The sequence below is a fragment of the Typopeltis vanoorti genome, chromosome 7, assembly GCF_054136105.1.
Source record: "Typopeltis vanoorti isolate ZY-2024b chromosome 7, IOZ_Tvanoo_1.0, whole genome shotgun sequence".
NCBI lineage: Eukaryota > Metazoa > Arthropoda > Arachnida > Uropygi > Thelyphonidae > Typopeltis > Typopeltis vanoorti.
In genome coordinates, this window is record NC_143555.1 from 29431242 (window position 1) to 29447975 (window position 16734).

At 35.3% G+C, this 16734-nt stretch overlaps 1 protein-coding gene across 1 annotated transcript in view; it reads right to left on the minus strand.

Moving 5' to 3' along the window:
• The window catches only part of LOC150104545 (aldo-keto reductase 1B-like), a 197844-nt gene that overhangs the window by 142104 nt on the left and 39006 nt on the right, over positions 1–16734 (minus strand). Inside the window, exon 3 of the mRNA XM_090395759.1 lies at positions 11201–11317. Within this exon, the coding sequence (XP_090251885.1) occupies positions 11201–11317 (117 nt within the window). The remainder of the gene's footprint in view (positions 1–11200; positions 11318–16734) is intronic.

Here is a 16734-nt window from a genome sequence, read left to right on the forward strand (position 1 = left end):
GAGAAAAATGTAGTCTTAGGAAGGTTAACCAATGTTTTACATGTTTTACATGTTTTCCAAACAAGTATATAATCATTTAAATTGTGCACAGATCCATTAGGTGAAGTTCATGTCCACTTTCTTGATGGCTTATGAGGATACAGAGTATTCGCAATTGTTAAATTATTTTGAATAGCAAAATTAATAAGTTTGCATCCTCTGCCATTGGTTTCACCAAGACTAAATGCACCACAATGGAGAGAAAATTCCTTCCAATATCTATACCAATTTTTTTATTCCAGTCTCCTTGGACAATGAGATAGTTTTTGTTTGGAATTTGTTTTATTACAGAGTTAATTTGTCTGGAGAAGTCATTAATATACTCTTCAATGTATAATGATGTAGGTGAATAGACCTATTATTAATACATTTATTGGTTTAATGTGACGAGCAATTGTGCTATTTATAGGTTTAAAATCCATTATATATATCTTTTGAAAGTTCATCATCATCATCATCATCAAATTCCTGCCATGTACCCTCAAGGGGTGTACAGGATATGACAGTACTACATGAAAAAATTACATCATTACTAACTTCCTATCTACAATTTTCCTCCAAATCAGTCTGTTACTTGTCAAGACTCCAACATTATCAGATCTTATATTTCTATCGTCTAATGCACTTTGTACCGTATCAATCCACCTATATCTTGGTCTTCCTCTGGGTCGTTTTCCTGCCAACCTGGCAGAGAACACTTGTTTTGCTAATCTTTCCTCTCCCATTCTATTCAAGTGACCATACCACCTGAGATTAGCTCTGCTAACGCATTCCTGGATGCTGACAATGTCAAGTTCTTTCCTAATATCCTCATTTTTAATATGATATTGCCATTGATGCCATCTGTTCACGCCTCTAATCTTTCTCAGGACTCTCATATCTGCGGTCTCTAGTCTTTGGTCAAGTGTTTTACTTCTGACCCAGCTCTCAGATCCATAAGTTAAAATTGGTTTGAACACAGTCTTGTATACAGCTAATTTAGTGTTCCGACTAATTTCTTTCTTATTCCATATGAATTTATTCAATTGACTTCCCACCATACCACCTTTGCTGATTCTGTTGTCTATTTCTATATTTAGTTTACCATCTTCAGTAAAAATTGTGCCTAAGTAGCTGAAATGTTTTACTTGTTCCACAGGTTCTCCATTCACAACACAGTTGACATTTTCAATGATTCTGCCTATTTTCATTGTCTTTGTCTTTTTATTGCTGACCTTCATACCATATCTATTACAACAGCTATTCAATTTAGTCAGAGAATCTTGCAGACTTGTAGCGGATTTATTTAGAAGTATAACATCATCCGCATAAAGCAAAGAGCTGACATTAACATCTCCAATTTTGATATCAGGTTTAATACCACATTCCATCATAATGTGATCCATATAGATAATGAATAACAGAGGGGATAATGTACATCCTTGTCTCACACCAGATTTAACATTAAACCATCTTCCTGTACTTCCTTCAATTCTAACTGCTGACTCACAACTCAAATAAAGCCTAAGTATTGCTTGATATAATGCCCACTGACACCATATAACTGTAACGTATTAAATAGCTTCTCTCTTGGCACCTTGTCATATGCCTTTTCCAAATCGACAAAACTTAAATACAGATCTTTGTTATATTCCCATGCTTTCTCGACTATTTGTCGTAAAGTGAAGATCAGATCCTGACAGCCTCTATTTGGCCTGAATCCAGCTTGTTCTTCACCAAGCTTTTCTTCCACAATTCTTCTCAACCGTTTCTCAAGTATACTTGCATAGATCTTGCCAGGAACACTCAGTAGGGAAATACCTCTGTAATTCTCACATTCAGTTTTATTTCCCTTTTTATATATGGGTACTATGAGAGCTCTACTCCAATCATCGGGAATTCGTCCCTCTGTCCAGGCTTTCTGAACTATGCAGTGCAGCCACTGTAAGACTCTTATACCACCATACTTCAGCATTTCTGGTCGAATATCATCTACTCCTGCTGCCTTTCCACATTTCAAGCCTTTGATGGCTTTTTCTACTTCAAGTATGGATATGTATTCCTGACTGCATGCCTGGTCAGTGTTTTTTATCACTGTGCTCTCATCACTGCTTGTTTCATTTAGCAGTTTTTCAAAGTAATTACTCCATACTTCAAGAATATCTTTTTCTCTTGTTTTCATTTCACCTTTATCATCTCTAATTCCTTTTACAGCACTCTTTCCTCCATTCCTAAGCTTCTTCAACAACCTCCAGAATATTTTGCCACCTTCTTGATATTTATTTTCTATATTCTTGCCAAAGTCCTCCCATGACTTTTGTTTAGCTAGTTTTACACACTGTTTAGCTTTCTTACATTTGTCTCTGTATTCTGTAAGAGTAAAAGCTGACTTATTTGCCAGGAACTTTTGATATGCTTTCTTCTTTTCCTTCACTGCCTCTTTAACTTCCTGTGTCCACCAGGGAGTTCTGATTTTTTTATCTTTGCACACAACCTCACCACATGCCTCTCTGGCAGAATCAATCAATGTTTCCTTCAGAGTTTGCCACTGAATCTCCAAGGTTTGATTCCTGTTCTCAAACTCTTTCATTTTCTTTTCAATAATATTTCTGTATTTTAGTCTACAGTTAACATCTGAGAGCTGCTCAACTTTTATTCGCTTTAAAACTTTCTTACATGTTATTCTTTTCAGTATGAAATTCAATTTTATCCTGCTCAAGACTAAATAGTGATCACTTCCAATTTCAAATCCTCTGTACACTCTGGTGTCCTGCGCCAGGGAGAAAACATCACTATCAACAATAACATAGTCAATGAGACTTTTCTTATTCCTAGCCTCTTCTCTCCATGTGCATTTGTGCACATTTTTATGTTGGAACATGGTGTTAGTAATAACCAGTCCAAGTCCTGAGCAGAAATCCAACAGATATTTGCCATTATTATTAGCTTTGCTCTTTTCTCCAAATTTTCCCAAAATATTTTTGTATGTCTCACAATCATTTCCTACTCTACTATTTAGATCCCCAACAAGGACCAACTTTTCCTTTTTCATTGTCAGTTGCTTTTTCTAAAGCCTCAAAAAATTCCTCCACTTCTACCTTAGTAGAACCTTCTGTGGGACCATAGGCACAAATAAGTCTCATTGTCCGGTTCCCCATTCTCATATTTGCCCACATTACTCTACTTGAGACTGACTGCTATTCAAGAAGATTAGCCTCGTATTTTGTGTTGAATACTATGGCTACTCCTTCTTTTCTTTGATTGTCATTGCCTGAATATAACATTTTGTATTTATTGCTCAGAAAGATCTCACCAGTTTTGGTCTTTTTTGTTTCAGTCACCCCTATTATGTCGATCTGGTACTTATCTAATTCCTCAGCTAGCTCCATTTCTTTGCCATTCAGGCTTCTTACGTTGATAGTACCGATCTTTAACTCTGGTGATGTTGAGTTGGGGTTTGTTTTCAGATTTGTTCCAGTAGCTGACTTTTCGCTGTTCGCCCTGGTTCCCTGGCGAAAACAACGGGGGCCTTGTTTAACCGGGCGACTCCCCAGCCGGCATGAAATTTTGTCATGTTGTACCATCATTTTTTCATTTTGGTTTAACCAATAAGAATACAATTTGGTCGGCTAAATCCCAAATTGCCAGCCCATCCTCGTTCGTTCAGTATCAAAGTAGATACCCAACAGGGTGCACCACGAGAAGGTGAGGATTGGACATTAGGTCAGAAGCCCTGGTCGGTTCTCCGCATTCCTTTAAAGGCTATGTGGAGGTCTCCTCTCAGTTATACAGCTTTGACCCTTAAGCACAGTTTTATGAATTAAAAAACCGACTCCCTCTTTGCCTCCTCATTGTGTTCCTGAATAAGATATAGACTATGCTATACAGTGAATCAGACCAATATATCAGAGCTTTGAGTGGAGTGACAATTTTACTGATAATAAATGAAAAAATAAAATATAAAAATACATTAAAATAAACCACAAAATCAATTACAACAGTTAAATTAAAACAAACATCCAAAAATAAGCTATTTAAATATTGACAAAAGTCAATGTGAACTGAAGAAGGAAGATAGAAGGATTCTGAGCACTTAAGAGGCAATACAAAACTTAAATAAATATAATAAAATTGATTATATTGATAGTAGGAGACAGTCAAAAATACCGGATTCTGGGATTTTCTTTAATTTAAAAATAATACTTTTTTGTAAGAAAAAAAAACGATATATATTATTGATCAGAAGCTATTCAATACGCTGCAGTTATATGGTGTCAATGGGGCATTATATCAAGCAATACTTAGTCTTTATTTGAGTTGTGAGTCAGCAGTTAGAATTGAAGGAAGTACAGGAAGATGGTTTAATGTTAAATCTGGTGTGAGACAAGGATGTACATTATCCCCCCTGTTATTCATTATCTATATGGATCACATTATGAAGGAATGTGGTATTAAACCTGACATCAAAATTGGAGATGTTAATGTCAGCTCTTTGCTTTATGCGGATGATGTTATACTTCTAAATAAATCCGCTACAAGTCTGCAAGATTCTCTGACTAAATTGAATAGCTGTTGTAATAGATATGGTATGAAGGTCAGCAATAAAAAGACAAAGACAATGAAAATAGGCAGAATCATTGAAAATGTCAACTGTGTTGTGAATGGAGAACCTGTGGAACAAGTAAAACATTTCAGCTACTTAGGCACAATTTTTACTGAAGATGGTAAACTAAATATAGAAATAGACAACAGAATCAGCAAAGCTGGTATCGTGGGAAGTCAATTGAATAAATTCATATGGAATAAGAAAGAAATTAGTCGGAACACTAAATTAGCTGTATACAAGACTGTGTTCAAACCAATTTTAACTTATGGATCTGAGAGCTGGGTCAGAAGTAAAACACTTGACCAAAGACTAGAGACCGCAGATATGAGAGTCCTGAGAAAGATTAGAGGCGTGAACAGATGGAATCAATGGCAATATCATATTAAAAATGAGGATATTAGGAAAGAACTTGACATTGTCAGCATCCAGGAATGCGTTAGCAGAGCTAATCTCAGATGGTATGGTCACTTAAATAGAATGGGAGAGGAAAGATTAGCAAAACAAGTGTTCTCTGCCAGGTTGGCAGGAAAACGACCCAGAGGAAGACCAAGATATAGGTGGATTGATACGGTACAAAGTGCCTTAGACGATAGAAATATAAGATCTGATAATGTTGGAGTCTTGACAAGTAACAGACTGATTTGGAGGAAAATTGTAGATAGGAAGTTAGTAATGATGTAATTTTTTCATGTAGTACTGTCATATCCTGTACACCCCTTGAGGGTACATGGCAGGAATTTGATGATGATGATTATTGATCATAAACTAGCAATGCATAAGAGAACAGCATACAGAAGAAAGAAATGGAATCTTTACATATCAATACTTAGTAGTCTCTAAAATAGAAGTATGATAATCTGTTTATCTTCAAAACAGCGACTCTTCAAATAACTGACCTTTGCATGTCAACCAACTTCTTGGTCAAGTGCAATAGTAGTTCAATTATCTGACCCTTTAGTTATCCAAACTCATTGTTCTAATTGAAGGGTTGGATAAATGGTAGATTACTGTACTCTTCTTCTTCTACGCATTATTCCCGCTTCCTATGCAGGGTCCGCATGTTACTTTAGATGCGACTTCTTGTTAGTACTACTCCCAACTGACCTGTCGCCTGGTCTGCCGCTGGGGGGGATATATTTTTGACTGTAGAGGCGTATGTTCACGGGGCCGGTTTGCCTGTTTGCGGGATGAAAAACGCCAGATAAACTGGCGGAAAAAAACCCTACTGACCGCGCCCAAGACCGGCTAACTTGGCTATGCCTGAGGAAGATCCTCAAATTCCTCACGTCAGCAACGGGAATCGAACCTGGGACACGCCTTCCCCAGGCATATGGTTGCGAAGCACAAAGCCACTAGGCTAACCGCGCGGTTGTAGATTACTGTACTATACTAACAGAATGGAGAAAACAAATGAAATAAAAACAAGAAATAGAACAGATGCAAAGTATATTCAATTGCAATTAAAAGTAGGCCTAAAAGAAGTCAAAATAAATTCAGCTATAAAAATCTCAATATGAAGGAAGCAGTTACCCCCCCCCCCTCTCCCAGAAACTCAAGTTTTTCATCCTACATAGGCAAATCTACTAGATAACACGCATTGTGCATGCACACAATTTACAAATAAAAATATCAGTAGGCAGTACATTATGTAAAGGATATTAAGTGGGTTGTGTAGAGCAGAATGTCCTCCACTCCACAAAACACATTCACAAATCAACCTCTAAAGTTATTGGACAAAAAAAAAAAAAGAAAAAAAAAAAAAGATAATGAAATAAAGGAAAAAAACAATTAGCAAAAATAAAAGAAACAGAAGGGAAAATATACAAAAATAAAAGAAATATAGATAAAACCACAATGAAAAAAGCTCACTAAAATTCTTGGAAGAGATTTGCTAAAAAAAAATAGAAGATATACATAGAAGACAACAAATATTCTACAAAATATTAATTTTCTTAAATAAGGAAGAAAGAGACACAGCAAAAATCAATACAAGAGAAAAGAATGGAGAACATCACAAAAATTAACATTGTCGTGTTCTTAATTTTTGATACAAAATAACAGCAAATAAATTTGTACAGATATAGAATTCAAATGGATTGGAAAAATTAAAAGTAATAAAGTATTAATAAAGTAATAAACAGAAAATGGATTGAGGTAGCATAAATACAGAGCTCTGGAAGAACAGTGGAGAATATTTACATCAAGTATTCTTAAAGTTAATGTAACTGCAATGGAGCGAGTTTACTCATTATCCCTATAAATCCTATATTTCAAGCAACTGAGTAGGCATGTTATCCAATGCAATCAATTTCATCTAGGCATAATATAACAAAGACTTTGCATGTTTGTCAAATATTTCACATTTTGGTGGATTTGCCTAAGATTCTGATGGCTGACTTGCTCTTGCATTCTGGTTTAATGTTTCATTTTTACTGTTTTGTTTTACAAATTCATTGTTATGCTTTTGATTTACATGATTAATTATAGATGCCATACATGCATTTTTCCTATACTACTCTGAGATATGCTCTTTTGAATATTTTAAATTTTGGAAATGTTGAATTTTCAAATAATTATTAGTTTCAAATATTGCTTATTATTCATGGCCAAAACTCTAAGACATTTTCATCATAAAATTCTTTACCCTTTAGGAGTGAACAGGATATGATAGTACTACATGAAAAATTTAGATTATTACTAATTTCCTATCTACAATTTTCCTCTAAATCAATCTGTTACCTGTCAAGGCTCCAACACTGTCAGATCTTATATTTCTATCTTCTAAGGCACTTTTTACCATATCAATCCACCTATATCTTAGTCTTCCTGTGGGTCTTTTTTTTTTAATGCCAACCTGGCAGAGAACACTTGTTTTGCTAATCTGTCCTCTCCGACTTTTAAATGACTATATTACCTGAGATTAGCTCTGCTAACACATTTCTGGATGCTAATAATGTCAAGTTCTTTAATAATGTCCTCGTTTTTAATATGATATTGCTATTGATGCCATCTGTTCACGCCTCTAATCTGTATCTGGATTTTTGTTTATATGACTGATTAATGATGAAAGAAAGGAAACTTCTAACAGACTAGTTTCATTTTTCTATCAGAAATGCAAATAAATAAATATATATATATATATATATACAGAAAGAAAGATTCAAAGAAACAAACATTACTGATTTCATATAGTAATAATAGTTGCATATTTTTAATGTTTATCTTCACATATAACACACACACACAAAAACAAAAAAAAAAAAAATGGGTGTTTAATCATGATTACCTGCCATAACTAGGAAACAACAAATCAACTGGATAGTAAAAGAAAACCAAATATTTGGTGCATCCTTTGTTTTTGATTACATTAGTTTTCTTTCATTTTTTTTTTCACTTCTAGATCTATCTTTCAGACCAGTTCTAAATGCTAATCAGATTAGCTAGGAGTAAGAGCATCACAACTACTTTTTTAGTCATTCTAGCATGAACCAACTCCTGTGAATGGCTGATTTCATTCTAATGTATCCCTCTGAATAGAGAAACTAATAACACAGATTTAATACTCTTGAAAAGCATATCAAAAGCCAAACACTTTTATATATGCATTCTCAATTATGGTGTAAAAATCCATGTCTAGCATGATGAAATTTCTTTGCAAGAATTTTTACCCAATGTACATATATAAAATTGCAGTACAAAACAAATAAGATAGTTACAATAAATCTCATTGTAGTTTTTAAAAATATATAGAGAAAAATTTATTACACTGGATTATTTCTATTTCTTGATGAGTGATATTGAGAATTTTAAAGATAAACAAAAGTTAGTAAAAACTAATGAAGAATTTGTTACTTCAAAAACAGAAATAGTTACATCCTGAATACCATGCTTATGCCACATGGAACTGTAACAGCAGCTGGAACCATTTTGAGCATGCATGAAGATTCTGCCCAATTAATTGGTCTCTCTAAATCATGGGAGATGATTTGGGGTTTTTTTTTTTGTTTTAATGGTACAAGGACAGCAAAGGTCATACTGTGCCATATCAATTGTTATAGCAGTACACAAGGTATGACATCATGAACATCTATGCCTGCAGTGGGATTCTAACCTGCAACCTGTTGGTTGGGGAGTGGGTACACTAACTACTCAGTCATCCAAGGCCAGCTCCATAGAGAGGAAGTCCTGGCTCACAGGAGAAGGGAGATACCAGACCAACTGATAAGTAGAGATATCTAAAGGAATGGAGGTTGCTGGAATCAGCAAGCAGGGAGAACCGGAGAGAAAAGGTAAAAAAAAAAAGACTGCTGTGGGTAAAAAAATAAATACTTTCATTATAAAGCAATGTTTACAGTTCTCATATGAAGAGAGAAACTGCAGTGGGAGTACCAAAAGGAAGGAAAAGAAATAGTGTTTCTAGGTTAAATACACCAGAGTGACCATATTTAAGTTGGCAAAGTAAAGATATTACACTACAGACTTTTGGAACATGCTTCTTGATAAAATTTCTGTTGACAGTAAATATACAAGAGGTACTCCTAGTCTGCAAGATGTGCCAAGCTCAAACTACTAAGAAATTTATTGTTCAGAATATTCAAGAGGAAAGATATTTCCTCCTCCTTATTTTGAGAGAATTAAAGAAAGGAGACAGGGCCCTGCATTGTTGAACAATGAAAGATAGGCATGATTAGTGCATCTTTCACTGTTTATCAGGGTTTTTTTTAAATTTTTTTTTATATGTTGAGCCCATACACAAGAGGTTGGTTGATCAATCTATAGTACATCAGTACCGTGTATGGGTGGTGGGTTGGGAAAGAAGGTACTTGTTCACATTTGATTTGAATGACTGTATATCATTCAAATGATCGTATTCCCCTGCAGAACAAGGGCAAGACTGTTCCACAGCACAGCAGTTGCAGGGATTTATTATTATAATTACGTGACACCTCCAGGGAGTCCAAAGACTCATTGAGGGAGGGCATCTACTCTACAACTATCTCCACCACCCACAATCCGCCAACTACAATGAACCACAACCACACCAATGCCATCTATCGCGCTCCACTTACCACTAGTATTTTCGCAGACAATCACAAACATCCAAGCCAACAGCAGGATTCGAACCTGCAGCCTTTTGGCTAGAGAGCGGATATGCTAACCATTTGGCCAACCAAGCCCAGGTGGTTAGCATATTATTTCAGTGTCTCACTGCTTTAGTGAGACAATTTACTTGGAATGAAGTTTCCAACCACTACCAGCAGGGAACGAGAACTTCTCATAATTGGTTATGCAAAAATCTTGAACAGTTGTGGTACATTATGTTAAAAGAAAATGTATTCTTCAACTCAATCAGAATATTGCCCTGGAACTTTTTCATGCACTGAGCTCGGGCCTGGAACATTTTTCTGTTTTGTGACTTTTCTCTTTTTGTGGTAATTATGCCTACATTATTGTGTTATTATTCAACAGTTGTTTACAGTTTTGAATGTATATATAAAATCGATATCAACAGTCGCCTGATTACGAACGCATGATGAAAGGGACAGGAAGGTTGGGTGCTTCTTGTAATGTGTTATCTTGCGGCGATTGACAAGCAAACATTATTACAGCTTAGTATAGTGGAATTTTGACAGACTTGTAGAGATATTTTGTATTTTCTGGTGGGCAACACTGTCAGTAACCAACAATAGAACAGCAGATTAGCAGTTGTTTATCAGAGCTCATGATTGTGAGAAGCGCAAAGAAAACTGTGTAATATTTTTGTGCTTATGTAGGCCTACTATTTTAACTATGGATAAGTACAACGGTAACTTCTTTAAATGGAAAAATAGCTCAGATGACAGTGATAATACAAAACAAGTTCGTAATGTCAGTTTGTGTGTAGTTTCTGAAGAGAAAGAAGTCTGTAACAAATCCACAGAAACACAGGATTCCCATCAGTTGCAAAGTGATAATATTTGTACATGGAAATGAATAAATAAAATTTTAAAAAATGCTGCGACAATAACCTCAACATTTATGATCCTTACTTTAAGGGCACTGGAGTTTATTCATTTAGAATTTAACCACTGGCTGTGTGTTACATCAAGAGAAATGTTTGTGTGTGTGTGCAAGCACGAGTGAGATGTTATTGATGTCATTTTTGTTATTGATGTCAGTCAACAATTTGAATTCACAGACAGAGGAGGTAGTAGTGTCAATAAGTAATTTACTGAAGTGTACTCCATATCTGAAAAATTTAACTGACTAATGAATTTTTTGTTGACAGATTGCTATATAATTATTTCAGTGTCTATTATTTCTATTAGTTTTATGGACTTAACTTGAACTGTTATTAAAGTATATTTTATTTCAGTAAGTCTTTTCTGAAAGATAAAAAAAAGTTATCTTCCCATTCTGGTATTTGCACAGAAACAAAAATTACATTCATTATCATTCAAAAACAAATCTCTTACCACCTAACACAAAAGAGAACTCATTAAATTTTTAAAAAATAATGAAAAAATTATTATTTCATAAAGAAAAGAAATATAACATATGGATTAAAGTACGAAGTTCACTTTAACTAATTTTTACCTGATATCCAAAAGGCCAGTGCAAGTAATACAAGTCCAAATAATCAAGTCCTAAACTTTCTAAGGATTTCTGACAGCAAACTATAACCCTATCTTTCTTATGAAAAGTATTCCAACACTGCAAAAACATTTTTTTTTTATTAGAGTGCAGTAACTTTCACCTGCAGCCAGTGTTAGAATTAAAACACTTAAAACTTTTAATAATGAGACCACAGTAGAATTGCATTAACATAAAACAAAATAGTGAACCTGTAACAACAAATGTCAACTTTATATCAAACGTTACTTCAGTGTGTGAAGCAATGTCCACCAAACACAAAACATGACACTGATTTTACTACCCAAAGGAACACAAATGTCATGAAACTGAATAAAATTCTGAAAAAGAATTCTAAACAAGCAAACTCAAACTGCTGTTAGTTATACAACATTACTTGTAGGGTTTAATAGAAACACTGCAACACAACAAGAAAAAAATTAAATACTTTATTAGCAATATTCATAACAGAGCTTCAAGTATAAGCAACATCAAGAAAGGAAAAATAAATTAATTTATTGAACTTACAGGGTGTTCGGGATAAATTTGACATATTTATAATTAATTATATTTTTCTGTAAGTTACATGTATTAACACACACTTCTCTTCATTTAAAAGTTTGGACCCTTCTTCATTCACATACAAGATGTCAGAAAGGATGGATAGCTGGAACCCACCTGAATCATGGAAGAGAATAACTTGTATCATGATGATTCGTGCCCGCCATCAAAATAAGGATATTACGACTGCTGCCCAATGCTCCCTGAATACAGTAAAAACAATCAGGCATGAACTAGAGACTTGCAATGGTGACTACGAGGATGTAGCAAGAAGAAAGATCCCTAGCAGACGATCTGATTGCGTTCGTACAGCAGAATTCCTCGCAAATCTGCAGGAACAGGTGTTGAAGAACCCTGGCATTGGAATTCGGGCTTTGTTCGTGGAGTTGCTAACTGTAGTCAAGCCCTGGATAACAAGGGTAGGCAATGGTAGGCCATATGTATGGCAGCAGGATTCGGCCCCTTGCCACACCTCTGGGAAAAGTCAAAAATGGTTGTCTGAAAATTTCTACGACTTCACCAGTCCAAATGTTTGGCCTCCAAACTCCCCAGACCTTAACCCCATGGATTATTTTGTATGGGGCGCAGTTGAAAAAGACACCAATCGCACTTCCAGTAATACAAAAGCCCAGTTAATGGATAAAATTAAAAGTTTTTGCGGCCCTTCCCAGGGAGACTGTAGCATCAGCTTGTTCGAGGTTCCGAAACAGAATTGAAGCTGTGATCGATGCTAATGGTGGTTATTTTGAGTAAATCTTGTTGATAGTATTGTAATTAACTCTGCCTGTAATGTTTTTTTGTCAATTCATTAAATTTAATAGATACAAAGAAGATTTTCTTTTTCCTTACGAAACTGTCAAATTTATCCCGAACACCCTGTATATCTTGCTGGTTTTCTACCCAGCATCTTCAGAGCATAAATTATAACTGTGACAAGCACATAGCACTCAACTAAATCATTGTAAAAACAATTTAAATTGTAACTGAAAAAGAACTAATGTCTTAGCATGGCACCCTCTATAGACCAGATAACCATAAAGTTAATTTGCAAGTCAGGCTATTATGTCTCAGAATGACTATCTTCCAGATCTTTGGAAAATAATGCAACAATACTTGAGGTTGGGGGGGGGGGACAGTGCTTCATAGCCAACAGATGTTTCTAGAAATAGTCTCTCAGTCTTATAGTGACTTTTATATAAGACTGATGTTTTTTCCATCTAATCCTATGTGAAGGAGTATCCAGATATCCAGAGAAGTAGGTACCAGAGTAACGATTATTATGAAGTCTGTCCTTTACACAACATTTCCCATTTTTCTATATGCTTGGGATCTATTTCGTACTTTGCTGTTTAGTTCTCCAAAAAAAAAAACCTTCTGTAACTCATAGACACAAATACGTTTCTCTGTCTAATTCCCAATTTTGAAATACGCTCATATAACTACTCAAACTGCCAATCAAAGATTATCTCTGTGTTTAGTGATGAATGAAACTGCTACTCCTATCTTCTTCACCATTGCCTGAATGTAACATCCTACATTTAGCAGAATTTTATCCATTTTAGTCTTCATCTCATTATCATCAAACATTATATCCAATTGGTACTTCTTTATTTCTTCTGCCAGTTCAACTTATCCAACAGATATATTCATTACTTATTTTTAACAGTATTAACAACACCAAATAATTTTATCAAAAGATTTTAATAATGGCTTATATTTCATTGAATTTCAAATCAGCATCATCATGGCACAACACAGCTACTATGCGTGACAAAAAAAATCAGCTAACGCCTTCTTTATTCCCGTATACGGGGAGTAGGCGAGGCCATTTAGCCCTATCTAACTCTTTTGGAGACTGAGTGGGCAGTTCAATCTCCACTGGTACCAATCAGAGATAGATGGCCCAAGGCTATCACTAATTAAGCGGTACTCAGTGAAGAGAGACGGCTCAAATGTGCCGCCATCTCGTGACTAGACTCGAAACCAAGTCTTCCTTCGTGCGGTCAAGCGCCGTGGTTGGCAAACGCCACATCCACTGAGCTACACAGGCTCCTATGTGTGACAATGAGTAGTAAATAATACAGTTATAATGGACAAGAGATCTAAAGTCCTATTTTGGCACCCTCCAATGTTTGTAAAAAACATTACAACTATGTGGAAGTTGCTCTTATAATAACAGTGTCCCAAATTTTTGGTAAATTAATTCAACCATATTTGTTTAGGTTAGGAGAATTCTTCAAAGCCATGGCTGACTCAAAAAAAAAAAAGAATCTCTCAGATCTATAATGGCTTCTAAATAGCACATTCGTTTTTTTCCATCTAATTCTATGTGAAGGTTATCCAACAGATGGTCTGCTAGTCCTGACTTGCCATACTAATAATAGCAAATATATTTTTTATGTTCTTCCATGCGGATGTTAACTTATCTTCCTGTTTACCCATAGCAGGCAAAGTCACAGGGAACTTCACACACACACTCCAGGGTGTGCTAGAGAGTGAAGTTTATCCTTTCACTGAAGTGTATATTAGCTGTGTTGTGCTCTGATGATGCTGATTTGAAATTCAGTGAAATATAAGCAGTTAATAAAACATCTTTTGATAAAATTGTTTGGTGTTGTTAATACCATTAAAAATAAGTAATGAATGCCAGTTCAACTTCTTTTCCATTGATACCACCTTATATCATTGATGGTGACTGCCTTCAATTCTGCTGACACCAAGTTTATTCCACTAACTGACTACCTGAGAAAAAACAATGGGAGCCTTGCTTAACTATGTGATGCCCCAGCCAGCATGAAATTTCATCATGTTGTACCATATGTTTGTTTCTGGTTTAAGCCATTATAGAATACAACTTGGTTGGTTCTTTCAGAATTCCTTCAGTATCCAGTGACAAGATGCACTATTGTAAAGGAGAAAATTAGGCATTAGGTCCAAAACCCTAGTCACTCCTCTGCTTTCCTTAAATGTTATGTGTAGGTCTCCTTCCAGTTATCTAGCTTCACTCTCAAGTGACCCCAACTGTCAGTTCAATATTAGTAAGCATTAAGTTATGCACTTTGGTGTGATGAGATATCCAAATGAAGTTGAAATTCAGGGGTTATATCAAAAGACTAATATGCAGGTTAGAGGATAACTGCAATACTGAAATGAACATTGACAGGCAAGGTTGATTTGTGGTTTATTGGAACAAGGACATCAAAGGTCACATTGCACCATTACAATGATTATAGCAGTATATAAGGAAATGAAAATAATATGAAAAATAAGATGGAAAAAAATAAAATAAAATTTAAAAACTGATCAATGCTGTACTACATATAAATTATATTTATAATCAATGTATTAATTATTTTTTAAAAAGAAATTAATGGAATTTGAGTCTGACAAGATTTGCCTGAATGTATATGGTTCAGCTTGATTAGTAAAAACTGCATTTATTTCTTTAGTAAAGTACTGGCACTCCACCAGAACATGACATATAATAAGACAAGTGTTGCATTCTTTACACATAGGCAGGTTATCAGTCTCCAATAGGTAAGAATGTGTAAAATGATGGCAACTTATGCAGAACTTTAACAAGAATCTTTCTGTAGACTGCCAATGCTTAATTTTAGACTTAATCTCATGCAATTTATCAGTGCTTCTTACCACGATAACTGTCATTGATTAACTTTTTTCTCATTAACTGCTGTAGTTTGTAGAGTAGAGTCGAGTCATGGCCTTTGATTAGGGGTCATGCCAAATTAATGCAGCTGGCACATCACTCCTCTGCTGCATTCTGTAAGAACAATTATTTTTAGCTGTAGATCTGTGTGTGAGTGTTCATGCAGCCAGTTTGCCTGTTCTGGAGATTTCTCTCCAGGAAACTTGGGTTTTTTCCTTCCCTCAGAACAAGCAAACCGGCTCCATGAACAGCCAAAAATACTTGCCCTTATGGGATGCAGCAGAGTAGTGACGTGCCAGCTGCATTAATTCAGTGCAACTCCTAATTAGAGGACTCTACCCATCCTAAGGGACAGATGGGTTGAAGGAAAAAGTCTGCAGAGGGAAATGATCAATGGTACTTAAAAGTATGAGCTGATCTGTCAGCTACAGCTGTGGTCTCATTTCCCTTAACCCCAATTTCAAAATTAAGGGTGTTCAATTTTATACAATAATTATCAAATATCATAAAACAATGGATGTGGATTGTACACACAAGACAAGATGCTGTAAAAATCTGTAGAAATCATAAATTTGTGGTAATTTTCTTTATGTACAAATGCAAGCTGATTGACATATAGCACAGCAGTATACTTATTGCATTCAAGTGGAATCTGGCTGGATACAATGTGGTCAGGAAAAACAGCAGAAGTTTTGCATCTTGAGCTGTCAGAATAGATGGATAAGAAAGCAGAGGGCAATGCTCTGTGGACATTAAACAGTTGCAGGTAGAATGAATGATGGAAAGTGCAAACCTGTTGTCAACATTCATGCTAACAGTTTACATAATCTTTCACATGCATACCAAATGAGTGGATGCAGTCTGATGTATGATAATGAACTTCCCGACACAGTGGAAAAAAAAAAAATACTAATCCATGTAGGATGTTTATTAAGAGACTATTTTAGGGTACACTTAAAAGGCAAATGTTTCTGTCAAAGCTCAAAGTGAGAGCCCAGATTCATTTACTTCAACGAACACTTTGAATAGGCTACATGTAAAAATGCATCAGTAACCATTCATATACCCTGATGATGGATAGGATCCAACTATCATCAGTTCTTCTCTGCCTTAAAGAAGCATAAGTTAGACATGTAATCAAGCTTTGATTGAACAAGTGCACAATAAATGTGAAGCCAGAAACACCACTCCACATCCCATTCTGTAGAGAATGGGAATGAGAATGGTATTCAATGTTTGTCTGCACATTTTTACTAGTTAATGAATGTGT